Source organism: Trachurus trachurus (genome assembly GCF_905171665.1).
Source record: "Trachurus trachurus genome assembly, chromosome: 3".
NCBI lineage: Eukaryota > Metazoa > Chordata > Actinopteri > Carangiformes > Carangidae > Trachurus > Trachurus trachurus.
In genome coordinates this window covers 16,228,106-16,241,303 of record NC_139893.1, presented here as the reverse complement: position 1 = coordinate 16,241,303, position 13,198 = coordinate 16,228,106, and the positions used below count along the sequence as shown (strand labels likewise).

Genomic DNA, 13,198 nt, shown 5'->3' with positions numbered 1-13,198 from the left:
AGAATAAACAAAGAGAAATAAATGTTATCTGTTGATGTTTGACCCACTGTGTGCTCCATGATTTCACTTGTATAGGCCAAAACCACCACATCACGGTTCATTGTAGATAGAAGCACAAATTTTAACTAACAACGGTGCTGGCAGGAATACACAGATCCTGACGTCCTGGTACTTCACTTAAAGAACCAGTGCAAAAATACTTCCCTATGAAAGTACATACAAAATCCTACGTAATCCTATAATTTGATAGACTGAGATACTGTTTCACATGTTTCAGTGTGTAAGAAAGTGATTTACATAGCTGGTGGAAGTGGATCAAGTTTACAGTATATGTGAGACATCATGAGAGGTTATTGGGTAGAGAAATATTAAAAGCTTTATCACATTCAGGAACAGGCATTGTGCCTGGAATAACTACGACGCTTCACACACAACTATGATTAGCGTAGTTGTGCACCGTGCCTCGGATCTGAGTGTGTGCCACGAAAACAGCACGTACAAATAAGTGGAGTGAACATAGGGTTTGTAGTTGTAGGCGGTTATAATCAGACAAATTAAGCTCTTCATGTGATGCTTCAATTTAATTAATCTTGCATATGAGTAGCTGTGTAATAACCTGTCAGCAGTTCTTTAAAAGCAGTGCTTTTGCAATGAGACCAAAGAGATTAGATTTCACGAGCTCACATAACTGACCCTGGGATTGAGACTTTCTTTGTGACTGTAGTTATTTGCTCCTTTTACATGCTTTTAGACTTACTGTCATAGACATCTCAGCATGAATTTATTTATATAAATAATATAAAGAACTCGTTGTTTTATCAAATTCTGCTGCCACAGTGTGAAACGTACATAGTGCACACACACAAACATGCAATGAAGGTTCTGTGCTATTGGAAATATAATTGTGTAGCCTAAATATTGTTTGTTTACCTGCTCATACTTTTGGAAGACATCTTGGATGTCAAGGGGTTAATTACCGGATTAAATAAAGGTTGAATAAAATAATAATACAAATAAATAAATATCAGCCAGACAAGATGTTTTACTGGATGGACATTTTTATTCATGCAGAATTATACAAAATCTATTCATTTGATAAAATAAAAACAGGTTATACAGTATCACATAAAACTAATTACACCATTGGCTACTTCAAAAAATGAGAACATATAGCCTACAAACAATCGAATGGATAACATCTTAATTGGTAAAAACAAAGGCACAAATGTATACAAATCACACACACATGTATATATATATATATAAACTTTTTATAGCTTAAATCCACTGCCTCAGTGTTACGCACTTGTTGTCTTAACATCTGGCTAAACTCAAAGAAACATTAAAGCAATAACTGATCCTGCGCTGAAGTGAAGTGATATCTGTTTACTCTGATAGCTGTGGTGTGAGCTTGGTGTCAGCTCAGTGAGTCTGAGGCACTGAACCATAGTGAACCCAAGTGATGATGACAGAGCTAAAGCTTGGCTTGGAACAGGATCTTCATGCTCAGCAGAGAGAGGATGACCGTCGACCGACTGACTGACTGACAGAGCAATATATCTGTCCGCTCGCCCTCTCCTCTTTCTCTCTTTCACCGGTCAGCATGGCAGACAGACAGCTGGAGGTTAGTTACAGTAGCAAGGAAGCCTGAAGAAAGAACAGCCTTTAGTCAAACATGCGGTAAACACAAACTGTGGGAGGATGAGCCGTGGTGTGCACATCTACGGCATCAGTGTTTGCTGATTTGTGGTCCAATCGGAGAGTTCCTTGATGTAGTTTGGACCAAAGAGATCAGTGTAGCTCTCTGGGTGCAGAGAGAATGGGGTTTCATCACCAGCACCTGCACAGCAGAAAACACACATCTCAAACACACAACTTTCTTCCCAATGCATTCAATCAGTCTTTTGCAGCATGGTGTGTGTGTGTGTGTAGTGCCTCACAGTGCCAGTGATCCCACAGTGTGTGTGTTCTCCATCTTCTCTGCTCCCCAGTTTGGTTCCAGAGGTCAGCATTGCTTAAATGGTCCATCAGCTGCAGTATAGACAAAACAGGTAAACCACAAAATGCACTGTGCACAAACTCTGATTCACTGCATTGAGTCAGTCAGTTAGGCACAAAGTTAAAGACCTGATACCTTAAACACAGCCTCATTCTGTTCCTGGTCCTCTGGTTTGGCCTCCCACATCCCTGCACAACAATAATGACCAACAATCATCCTCACAAAGCCGCTAAAGCAACACATTTTTGAATGAATAAACATGCAACAAACAAACCTCCCACCATATGGTTGTGTGCTGTGAAATATGTTCTCTGTGGGAGGCTCCACTCTCCTCTGGGTTTCCAAAGTGGGTCTTGTTGGTGTGGGTTGCCAAGTATGCATGCTGTATGTGTCATCACTTAAACTAGACTGTTTTTCTCTGGGTCTGCTGAAGCGCAGTCCTGAGAAAGGGGGCAGGACAGGACAGGACAGCGCTGTCAACACACGGGTTCTTTTTGAGGATACTGTCTGAACAATTGTGTTCGCTTTGAAGTGATCCGCATATTGCATATTTTACCTCTCCTGCGTCTGTGTGTTTGTGTGCTGGGTAGCATCCTGTACACTCTGTAGGCGTTGCTGCCTCTCTTCCTGCTGTGCTCCCGCAGTTCACAGATGTCAGGCAGAGAATTCAAGGCACAGCGGAAATTCGCTTTCCATGTCTTGGGATCGGGCTTGTCCTTGCCTGGACGATACCGTCCTGAGGTGAACAAGCAAAGAGACAAACACTGGTTTGTGTGTGCTTTTTGTATTGTGCCTTTTTTAACCCTTATTTTTTTCCCACTCTCTGTATAGTTTGTACAGTTTTCTGGGTTTCCTGCATGCAAATCTTCCACATGATAATTTGATTAAATGCAAAATAATTCAACTATAAAAAATTAGGAACATAAATACACTGTAATAAAAAAAAAAGAAGAAAATCAAGATCTCCAGGACAGTGCCTCCAGATATATTCAACACGTAAATGCAAATAATGAATATAATTTGCATAACGTCATGGTTTGTATTCCTTGTGTATTTGTGTTTTGAGATGAGTGATGGCTATAACCCTCCAGTGAGGAAGTTCAGGAACCTGCAGTCTGCAGAGTGATCGCTAACCAGCTTGGTTTAAATTTCAAGCGTGTTTGACCTCTGACCACACCCAGCATGACTGATGACTGTGCTTGGCTGTGGTCAGAAGTGTGCTTTGTTGCACCTAGTCACACCCAGCAGTGAACCGCACCGCAGCAAACTGAGAAGTTAAACCACTGGAGGTCAGAAAAAAAAGTGATAGGGTAGTTTTTCAATCCATCACTGTAACATTTTGACTGTACTGCTACAATAAAAAAAAAAAAAAAAAACCCATCATCAGCTGTACAGTCGAGTGACTTCATTCACTGGGCTCTATATCCTTTCTCATATTTAGCACCACCGTGTGATTTGGACCTCAGCCAGCCCTCTCAGCTGCCTGAGTGAGAAAAAAAATCAGTGGAGCTTAAAAAGAATCACTGCAGATCAATTACAGCTCACAGAGGCAGGGACAGCATTATTTTACACTGACAGAAGCCCCCCAGTCATTAACAACTTGTTTTATGTCCATATCCATTTGTTGCAGATGCACCTTTAATATGATAATAACTTCTCTAATCATTTCAATATGTTCTGTGTATAAAGATAATAATGATAATAATTCTCAGCATATTAATTTATGATTTTTGAGCAGTCGTCACTTGTTGAACTTTGACAGCAATATGATCACCCTGCACATTCACAGCAACTGAACTGGAGCTTTCCCAGGCCATGTGATGCAGCTAAAGTCACAAACCATGACTTTCCCAAGACAGAAAAGTGGAATGGGTTTCATGTTTGCGTGTGTGTCTGCTCCTACAACATCCATACTCAATTCAGCTTCTAACAAAACAAAATAGTACCCAAAACATCTGGTTACAAGGCAAAAAAACTAAAGCAACTCAGGTTTTTTATTTTTTAAATCAGCATTAGATTATATCACATGAACTGGAAATAAATGTGCATGTTTCTTGTTCTGTGTATTGTGAAGCAACATCCTGAGAATGCAGTGAGTGTTATTTATCTGATTACTCTATCAGTGGTCTGATTAAGATCACTGAAATAAATATGTCCTACTACCTAGAAGATTTGTATAATGGATGTAATAAACTAAAATGATTACTCACAATTATTTGTACTTGACTGTGCAGTGTGTGAGTCGAAAAAGCAAATGGTTTGACCCAAAATGGATTGTTTTCCATCCTTACTCTGTTTTCATCCTTTTGTACTCAGTGCAGGGTACAGATGTAACTGATGGCTCCTTTTTTTTTTGCAGATACGTAACCATCAGTATCTGTCAGACATATTTTAATGATTTGTGGGCTTATTTAGTTTCCCCTAGTGTGACCCAAGTTATATGCAAAATTCTCAAGAATGTTGTAAATCTAGAGAGACATGGACCAAACAATACAACCATGTCAGCTCTTCATTGGGAACATCTCGCCCAAGTATCTGCAGACATACAATAACTCATCAGGATGAATAACTTCCAAAATACGTATTTAAATTTTGACAAGTCATATAAACATGTTTCCTTCAAGTAATAATACTATGTGCTGTGGATGTTTCTTTATACTTGAGACGAGAGATTCTTTTTTCTTTATGAAAACATCCGGTAAAACCTGTTTTAACCCTCACTGACAGATCCCTGGCCAAAACTAAACCAGGCAGGGATGTTGTAAACACATGGTACATGTCTTGCCCATCAGACTACCAGGACACCGTGTGAAATTGAAGTTAACTAAACATAAAGTTAATTAGGTTGGAAATATACTTTTTTTTTTGGTAATCTCAATTTTCTGACTCCTCAGATTTATCACCTTGTTTTTTTGTAACTCTCCTTTCCCCCTTGACCAGCTTGGGGTTATAACACCGACTATGTATAGATACTGTTTTATTCATATTTTGGCAATGATGGACAGAAAAAGAGGGTTTAATGCAAATAAAAAACAAACAAAAAAAGTCAGCAAAAACACAACTGAATGTGTGTGTTGCCTACCAGTGTACATGGCCCAGCTTCTGAAGAGTGTAGCATCTCTGTCAATACTCCAGCCATGACGAGCAGCATGCGTCCATGGGATTTGGAAGATTCGTGCTGTCTGTAGAATATAGAACAATAGGATAGCATTGAACACATTGCATCATCTACAATATCTTCTGATGCATCCGTGACAACAAAGTTGTTGTTGTATTTTTTACACTCAAATGGAGGGGGTCTACCTGGTCCAACCAGCTGACCCCTGGATACCTCCCAGACTGAATCTGCTCCTCCAGCCACGGCCTGAGCCTCAGTCGCCCTGGTTGCTGCATGCTGAACGTCTGCAGAGAGGTGTTCACCACAGATGCGTTACCAACTCAACAGGAGTGTGAAGTAGTAAGAGAAAAATTCTTAAGAGCTCAGATTAAATCAAAGGTTACTCAGGGACACCTTTGCTCCTCCCTTAGATTCTTCCAATCAAAGACCTTGCAGTTATGACAGTCCCTCCAATAACCATCTTCACTGCTTAAGTGGCTCCTCCAATTACAGGAAATACTAAACACTGCAAATAGTTCTTCCCCTGAGCAGGAGTGGGGTGGATTATGATAGACTTGAACAGGTCCTTGTACAGGTTTGTATTTTACTTATCTATTTTAGTAAATCTATATACTGTATATAAAGGGGATTCACAATGATAAGGTCTTATTAACAGTTCTTCAGACATGTGGTAAATGTACAGTATATTAGGTTGTATTTAATTCTGGCATGGGCCACCTTCTAGGTTAAAGTTAGTGTTTAAATTATGTTAAATTATGTGATTATGTTTTTTTTGTATGTAGCTACTGTGGCAGCAGTGAGATGTGTATATTAATGTGAGACCACAAGGTGGAAGCAGAGTTATGCTGTACATGACAGAGGAGATGATGGTGCAACAGTGCCTTTATTTACATAGGAGATCCTCCTTTAACTGTGTTCACATCCCCATTCTTAACATGAACATACAGTTTGATACAATATTATTACGGAAGGACAGTTTATTGTCTTTTCATGCAATATTTCACAAGTTCCTACCAGAGAGGCTGTAAGTTCTTTTCACATACAACTTAACATTTTGTGATTACAGTAAGGTACAGTCATTAAAAAACTGCTACTTGAGGCAAACTAAAAGTATTATCTAAGTTAATTTTCTCACTGTGCCAAGAAATTTGAGTTCAAGTTGCTTTCAATGTCATTTGTCTAAGATGCTTTTTGTCACAACACAAGTCAAGTGAATGTGCATTACAAACTCATTAAAAACACCTCAGGATGAGTAGCCTATAATACGAACAACTTTAATGTGATAATGAAAATAAGTCTTTGTAGACACATTTAACACTTATGAACATTTTCTTATAGTGACGTAGGATGTTTTGAGTTACATGCCCTGTGTGTGATGATAAGATGGCACGTCTTTCTGTGGAATTGCCTCACAAGTTCCAGCGAAGAGCTATGAGGAAGTAATTTCACAACAATGAGCCAAACCAGCTCCACACGTCAGCTGCTTGTTTTGGAAGAGAAGTCTATCTGCTTCAATATGCTTCATTTTGAATGTTCAACATAAAGGACCAAACTGAATACTGTTGCTATTGTCTTGAAATGATCCTTGTGAACAAATCAAGCTCAGGAAAAGTACAAATACTCCCCTGGAAATGGCTTTTTGGATGACCTAACACATCCCTGCAATCCCACAAAAGTTTTTTCAGCACTTAAACGACACTTCAGACATTGAAGGTTGGTTGGGTGGGCTAACAAATAAATTATAGCCGACCCATTAGGTTAACACAGCAGTAAAAGTAACATCCCATTTGACTAATATTCTCATCTTTTGTTGTATAATAGTCCATTTATACCAGCTGCCACTGCATTGATCTACCATGAGATTACATGCAAAGCTAAGTTTGAAAAGCAAATGCCCTAAGTTAAGCATCAACCTCTACCATACCATGTAGTTCAACCATAGCAGAAACATGAAGCAGTTTTCTTCTCATGTATTTGTGACAAAAACACTTTCAAAATCCTCTCTCTTAAAAAATAGAATACACATATACTGTACATTATACATCAAAACACTGACATGTTCCAAAGTATTTACAAATAACTTGTTCCTAAGGTGCAAAAGTATGGTTTCTTTGAATCAAAGCAGAAAAAAGGAAAAAGAAAACATTGCCACCATGCTAGCGCAGGTGAGAAAATGCTGTTAACTCCAGGTCAAGGTGTTTCACATGAACGTGATCAGGAAATGTATGTCAGACCCTCTACTGGATGGATCTTCACAGGTGAACACTGGATTGATTTTAACACGATTTTCACTTACAACTGTGTTCACATCCCCTCAATTGTTCAGTCACGACTACTATGTCAGGACACAGTAGCTCATGGAAAAATTTCAAATAAAAATATCCTGCACTACACACACTGATAGCCACTGTCTGTAATTACGGTCATGGGCTGGTCAGAGGCTATCAGAGGAAAAAAAGGTCTTTGGAGCTCAGGGAAGGCCTGGCCCTCTACAGTGTTAATGAAACCTGTAGGAACTGATGGGATGCTGGTGAATGATCCCACAGGAAATTTGTCCAGATGTTCCTCTTTCACGTCATTTCTCTCTGAAAACGAAACATCAGGCTGTCCCACTAGACTCTGAAATGCCTGGTAGTCATCCACCACTGGAGGAAAGCTGCTTAAGCCAATAGGCAAGTGGCCATAGCAAGGATTGTCATCGCATACAGTGGCCGCTCCACTTTCTCCATTTGTCTTCATGGGATCACTGACCCAGTCGTTAGAGTTGACACACCCAGCCTCAACATCGGACATGGGATCGCACAAGGTGGTTGTGTTGGTTCCACTAGAGATGGAAGGCACACTGGAGTCTTCTGCATAGGATAAACGTCCAGAATCTGCACTGCACGGCTGATATGACATGTCTGATGGCATTATAGTAGAAGCCTCCGATGCTAAGTTAAGAAGCAGACCAGCTGGTACCTGCTGATCAGGACAGGTCACTACGTTGCCCTCACTAGGATGGTAAGCAGAGACGCACACCATTGCAGCCTGTGTCTGGGTTTCAGATTTATCCAAAATGATCTGAGGTGCGGAGCTGGGAATGACAATGGAGTAGGTTTTATTGTCAAACCCAGATGATCCAGAATTCACGTCATCAACTTCGACACGACAAGAAATGTCGGGAGCAGAGAATAAACGACAGTCTTTGTTTGAATCTGTGATCGGGTTGGTTGTCATAGGTGATATCGGGCTGATATTGGGGAAGGCTATTTGAAGGGCACCATGAACCCCGGCTATAATATCAGCAGGTTCTGTATTCGCATAACTGAGACAAGAGGAGCCACTGCTAATCCCACTGCTTTGCTGTAAACTCCCACCGCTGGTGTCGGTCACTGACCCCTTCGACCTGAACATTGAGAAACAAGTTACATTAAAAGCTAGTAATGACACTGAAAGAAATAAAAGGGAAATGTGTCGTATTTTTGATGCGCTTATGCAGCCCTACATACCATGATTTGCTGTCATCTGGAATAAGGGGCTCCACGCAGGTAGGAGAGATGATGGTTGACTCCGGCTTCAAAAACTGAAAGCAAGAGGATAAACACTCTTAAAACTACAGAAGTGTTTTATACAATAGATTCTACCTAAAATATGTGCAAAGGTTTTTAATCTGTGGCGGTTTGTGAAGTTGCTGACACCTATGGTTACCACCATGTTGTGTGCCATAGCAAACACAGCAGATACAGCTTAGTACCAGCTGCAGCAGCTGATTTATCAGTATATAATGCAGCCAAACAAACCCAAACTGTTTGAAATTAAATGACTGCAATCACAATCTGATTTATGGCATGCATAGTTGTTCTATGAAAATAACAACAGAGAGAAGTAGCTAACTGCAAAGTGTGGATGTAGTGAAGGCTGGAAAAATACCAGAAATAAGAATCTGAAGATGCAAGTTTTTGTTTTTTGACCAACGCAGGTTTACTCTCACCTCATGGACACATGGACGCATATCAAGAAGCTTTGGATTTGGACCTTTGGAAACTGTGTCCCACCACTTTGTCTTCAACCTAAAATCAAATGTACAGAGAAAGAACCCACACACAGGTGTTTAAAGGAAAAACCTTTCATAAAATTCAGAAATAGTCAACAATCAGTGTTTTATCTGTATGACTTACTTTACATAAGAGACAAATATAGCACTGCTGATGAGGACTGCAGCAATACTGAGGCAGATGATGAGAACCAGGAGCAGCGTATTAGGGGAAGCAGCTGTGAAGTAACATATATGAAGCAAGTTCACAAACCACTCAATTTCTGCACAGATGACACAACATAGACAAACTGGAGAGAAGTACATGATAATTGCCTGGTAACAGGTGTGCATTATGTAAACCAAAATGACAAGCTGATTAAACAATTGATACTATTCAAATGGCAGTCATGGTCAGGCTGCATTTTAATAAAGACAACAGCATCGAAATAGTAAAGTATGTTATTTTTGGAGTAGATCTGAAAAGTGAAAAACAAAAAAACAACAAAAAACAAACAGATGAAGGCCAACTGTATCTAGTATGATCCATTTTTATACAACAGGTTCATCCTGGTTCAGTTTTATCATTTGCATCTCTTTGGTTTTGTGACTCATTTTTCTACTAATAAACTGTCATCCTGCCATTTTCTGTGGTTTATTTGAACTATGAATATCTGAGGTTACATATCAACTCTAATATCATGATACAACTGATATACAAATGAACGCTATACTGCATAAAATGTGACAAAAAACTTGTATACGTGACACTTACGGGTTGTGAATTCCATCCCTTTGCTACTGTCACTGAACTTGCCACTCCGATTAGTAAAGGTTTTCACACGGACCACATATGTTGTACTTGGCTCCAAACCTCGCCCAGGTATGTCATGGACTTTCAATCCATCATTGTCTGCCTCTTGGACAGGATGATACCCCTGTTATGGACAAACAAAACATAAACAAAATAATTCAATGTCTACATCTCAAAATAATACAAAATAATCAGTGTCAAACAGTGCCTCTGATATTGCCCCTACCTCCTCTGGGCTTCCTTTTTTATGGTACATCACATAGGAATTAAACATATACAAATATATGTCCTTAATGTTTGCATTCCACCTGACTTCAAAGTTTCCATTGACTTCTTCCACTGAGATGATTGTTGGGGTTTTGGGTTTTACTGTGGGGGAACAGAGAAAAGAATGGTAAGAAGAGATATCTTAACTAACCTCCATCCTTTATTCCACCCATTCACAATACTTCTGGGTTTGGACCAGTGTATTCAGGAAATCGACTGCAGATTTGGGAATTTTGAGAAGTCAACTTACTGCTCTGAGAGACATCGATGATTCTTGAATGCACTTTTTGGCCTCCTTTCCAAACAACTGCTTGGTGTTTCTCCCCCAAAACAAGTGCCATGTCTATAGAGCAACAACACTGTCCACTGTCACACTGCTTAGGAAGGCAATGACTCACGCTGGGGAATGCGCTGCAAATCAATACAAAATGCTCAGTATATCAAATATTTAATATTGCCACATCAGACTGATTCAGATGATATAGAAATATAACAGTCAGCTTTTCAGCATACTGAAAAATCAACTGAATCTGTGTAGGTTAACACTGTTAATTATCTGGCTCTGCAGTTAAACACATAGGCTATTGACTTAAACAACAACTCACCCATTTTCCACTTCCAGTCTCACATTGTACCCAGAGCAGTTTTCCGCTTCAAAGTGGCAAAACATAGTTCTCTCGTTGTCGTTGGTACAGTCAAAACTTGGGCCTGTGTCATTATGAACTCCTGCAAAATACACAATTACCAGAAGAGACTATTAGTGAGAGAAACAGATCAGTAAAAGTTCAAAACTGTATGTCTGTTGTGGTAGCCTACGTACCAGGAAGAGCTACAGCAGTTGCAAAATTCCCTAAAATTAGGAGGATAAAAAACATCCTACCGCGGGATGACCTGAAAGTAAATAAACAGCAGTAGCCTATTTATTAGCCTATTTCCTTAAACGCACCAAATTAGAATTACAACGATACACAGATCATTTCAAAGAAGTCAACTTACTTGTTACACTCAAATTTGAAACGATTTATTCCGCTTAATTCCACCGAGAACAACCAACAGACGCAGATACGCATTTTATACGGAGGGAAGGCGACCGTGGTTTGCTGCGTGAGTCCACTGTCAGTCTTCCTGGTCTAGACTGGAGAGCTCTTTACTGGAAGTGTTGCGCCACGAGCTCATGGGAAGTTTCATCCCACTCCCGTTTCGTCAGCATGAAAGGGAGGAAACGAGATAAAGAGCAACACTAAAGCACGGCAGCTTTTTAACTGAACTATGGAAATGCAAATGTCAAAATAAAACAACTAGCCTAGCCTACTTAAACGTTAGGGCCATGCACACAGGGTGGAAGAATTATGTCTGTGTGTAGGCTACTGGTTATCACTGAAAGCAAAAAGCAACATGAGTTTCCAATGTAATTAGCCTACTGTATGGTAGAGGGAGTAGGCTTCCCATAGCCTGCATAATAAATGTTTAGTTGCTGCTGCGGTCTTAGTATTAGTATGGGATATTCTCTGTCCTCATCGTCTCATTTAAAAGCTGAAAAACAAAAAATAATTCTAATGAAGGAAAATCCTATAGCCTTCACACAAGACAATTAATAAATAAATAGGCCTAAATAAATAAATAAAAAATCTGCCAGATACTCACAGACACTATGGCACACAACAATTACGGAATGCTAATAGACAATATTATGTTATTTTTTTTATTTTGTGTGTGTGTGTGTGTGTGTGTGTGTGTGTGTGTGTGCGTGCGTGTGCGTGCGTGCATGTTTGTGTGTGTGATACAAATATTAAGCATACTTGGCAAAAATAAAACTTTGTTATGGCATTAAAATGACCTTGCATGTTAGAGACATTAGGGGGTTTCATTTAATTAGAAATGACCTAGTGCATAGATGGTTGCTAAATCATTCATTTCAAAAGCAAATAATGACATCAGCATTAAAGAAAAGTAATGTCAGTCATATCCCATTTAACTCAGATGGGCTAAATTTCATTCAAAACTGCTCCTACTTCAAAGTTGCAACTAAGACATGTGTGTCAGAGCCATTGAAGCAGTTTTAACCTTTAAACAGTCATTAAAACAGAGGTCATTGTTGTGTCAGCTATTTAAAGATGTGTCCATGTCCAGTGTATGTGCCAGAGAGAGGTGGTGCAATTGAATATTTTCTGTACAAAGCAGGAACAAACACCAGATGTAGGGGAGACCGGGATGGTTGTAGCACTTTTTGTCTCAGCTCCTATAGCGTGCACAGTGTTCATGGTAGGGCTCCCAAATTTTGACACAGAGTCCCCTCATTTGTCCACTACAATATCAGTTCCTTAAACTTCTTAAATTATGTCACAGAATTCACTATTTGATGTCAAATGCAAGGAGTGCCACTGTTACAACCTGCCCCACTACCAGGTTATAACACAACCTGGGAGATTGAAAACAAAAAACTGAGACCACACCACAAAATATGCATATAAGTTTATTGTGCATGTTCTAACACTAAAACGTTTTTTCTATGTTACGGTATAGGAACAAAAATAACTCATCACTGATGGCTAAATGAGGAACAGAGTCAGTGATGTGGAAATTCCAGGAAATATGGTTGACAAATAAAACAACAAAGATAAAAGGTGTTACAACCTGTCAGTCGACCCTCAACCAACTGCTTGAGTACCTGTACCATCATGGTGGTTTGATAAACATTGATGAAATGACTCATATTTTACCAAAGAACCTGCTCTTTCATCTTATACAAGTTACCTAATTCAAACTTCAACAGTATCAAAATTTAGACTTACAATATTAGAATATTGGTTTCTGACCTAAAGAAAAACGTTTTTTGGCTGTAAAACCTACACACTTCTTCTATGCAAATTCACAGGGAGTGAGTGGGTAGGCTACACATGGTATTGATCACATAGCTCTATTGTTATCCCTTATTGCTGAAAGTTACAACCATCCCGGTCTCCCCTAAAGCCATCAGAAATCAAA

General features: G+C 39.5%; 2 protein-coding genes and 1 long non-coding RNA gene across 3 annotated transcripts; all 3 read right to left on the bottom strand.

Annotated features, from left to right (window-relative positions):
* Positions 1 to 1,999: 1,999 nt before the first annotated feature.
* LOC310984212 lies at positions 2,000 to 2,536 on the bottom strand. The gene is made up of 3 exons (XR_014595291.1): positions 2,281 to 2,536; positions 2,135 to 2,187; positions 2,000 to 2,031 (listed from the first exon to the last, which is right to left on the bottom strand). It is a non-coding gene; the product is annotated as an uncharacterized lncRNA (long non-coding RNA).
* Positions 2,537 to 2,559: 23 nt separating this feature from the next.
* Positions 2,560 to 5,392, bottom strand: LOC311008113 (interferon regulatory factor 2-like; the record flags this gene model as incomplete). The annotated part of the gene is made up of 3 exons (XM_084001548.1): positions 2,560 to 2,735; positions 5,082 to 5,181; positions 5,303 to 5,392. Coding segments are annotated over 3 exons (366 nt in total), but the record flags the coding sequence as incomplete, so codon positions are not given.
* Positions 5,393 to 5,983: 591 nt separating this feature from the next.
* LOC311008256 (uncharacterized protein) lies at positions 5,984 to 11,343 on the bottom strand. Its single transcript, XM_084001757.1, has 10 exons — positions 11,210 to 11,343; positions 11,034 to 11,104; positions 10,819 to 10,939; positions 10,464 to 10,624; positions 10,173 to 10,315; positions 9,908 to 10,070; positions 9,278 to 9,371; positions 9,091 to 9,169; positions 8,609 to 8,682; positions 5,984 to 8,505 (listed from the first exon to the last, which is right to left on the bottom strand). Exons 1-10 carry the CDS (start codon positions 11,281 to 11,283, stop codon positions 7,506 to 7,508), a joined length of 1,980 nt encoding a protein of 659 aa, XP_083857883.1. The 5' UTR covers positions 11,284 to 11,343; the 3' UTR covers positions 5,984 to 7,505.
* Positions 11,344 to 13,198: the final 1,855 nt, after the last annotated feature.

Excerpts from the sequence above, each read along its gene's own strand:
- LOC311008256 (XM_084001757.1), bottom strand. The coding sequence starts at position 11,283 with ATGCGTATCTGCGTCTGTTGGTTGTTCTCGGTGGAATTAAGCGGAATA. Across the intron at positions 10,071-10,172 it reads AAAAAGGAAGCCCAGAGGAG|GGGTATCATCCTGTCCAAGA; the intron begins GTAGGGGCAATA and ends TGTCCATAACAG. Across the intron at positions 8,506-8,608 it reads CCAGATGACAGCAAATCATG|GTCGAAGGGGTCAGTGACCG; the intron begins GTATGTAGGGCT and ends CTCAATGTTCAG.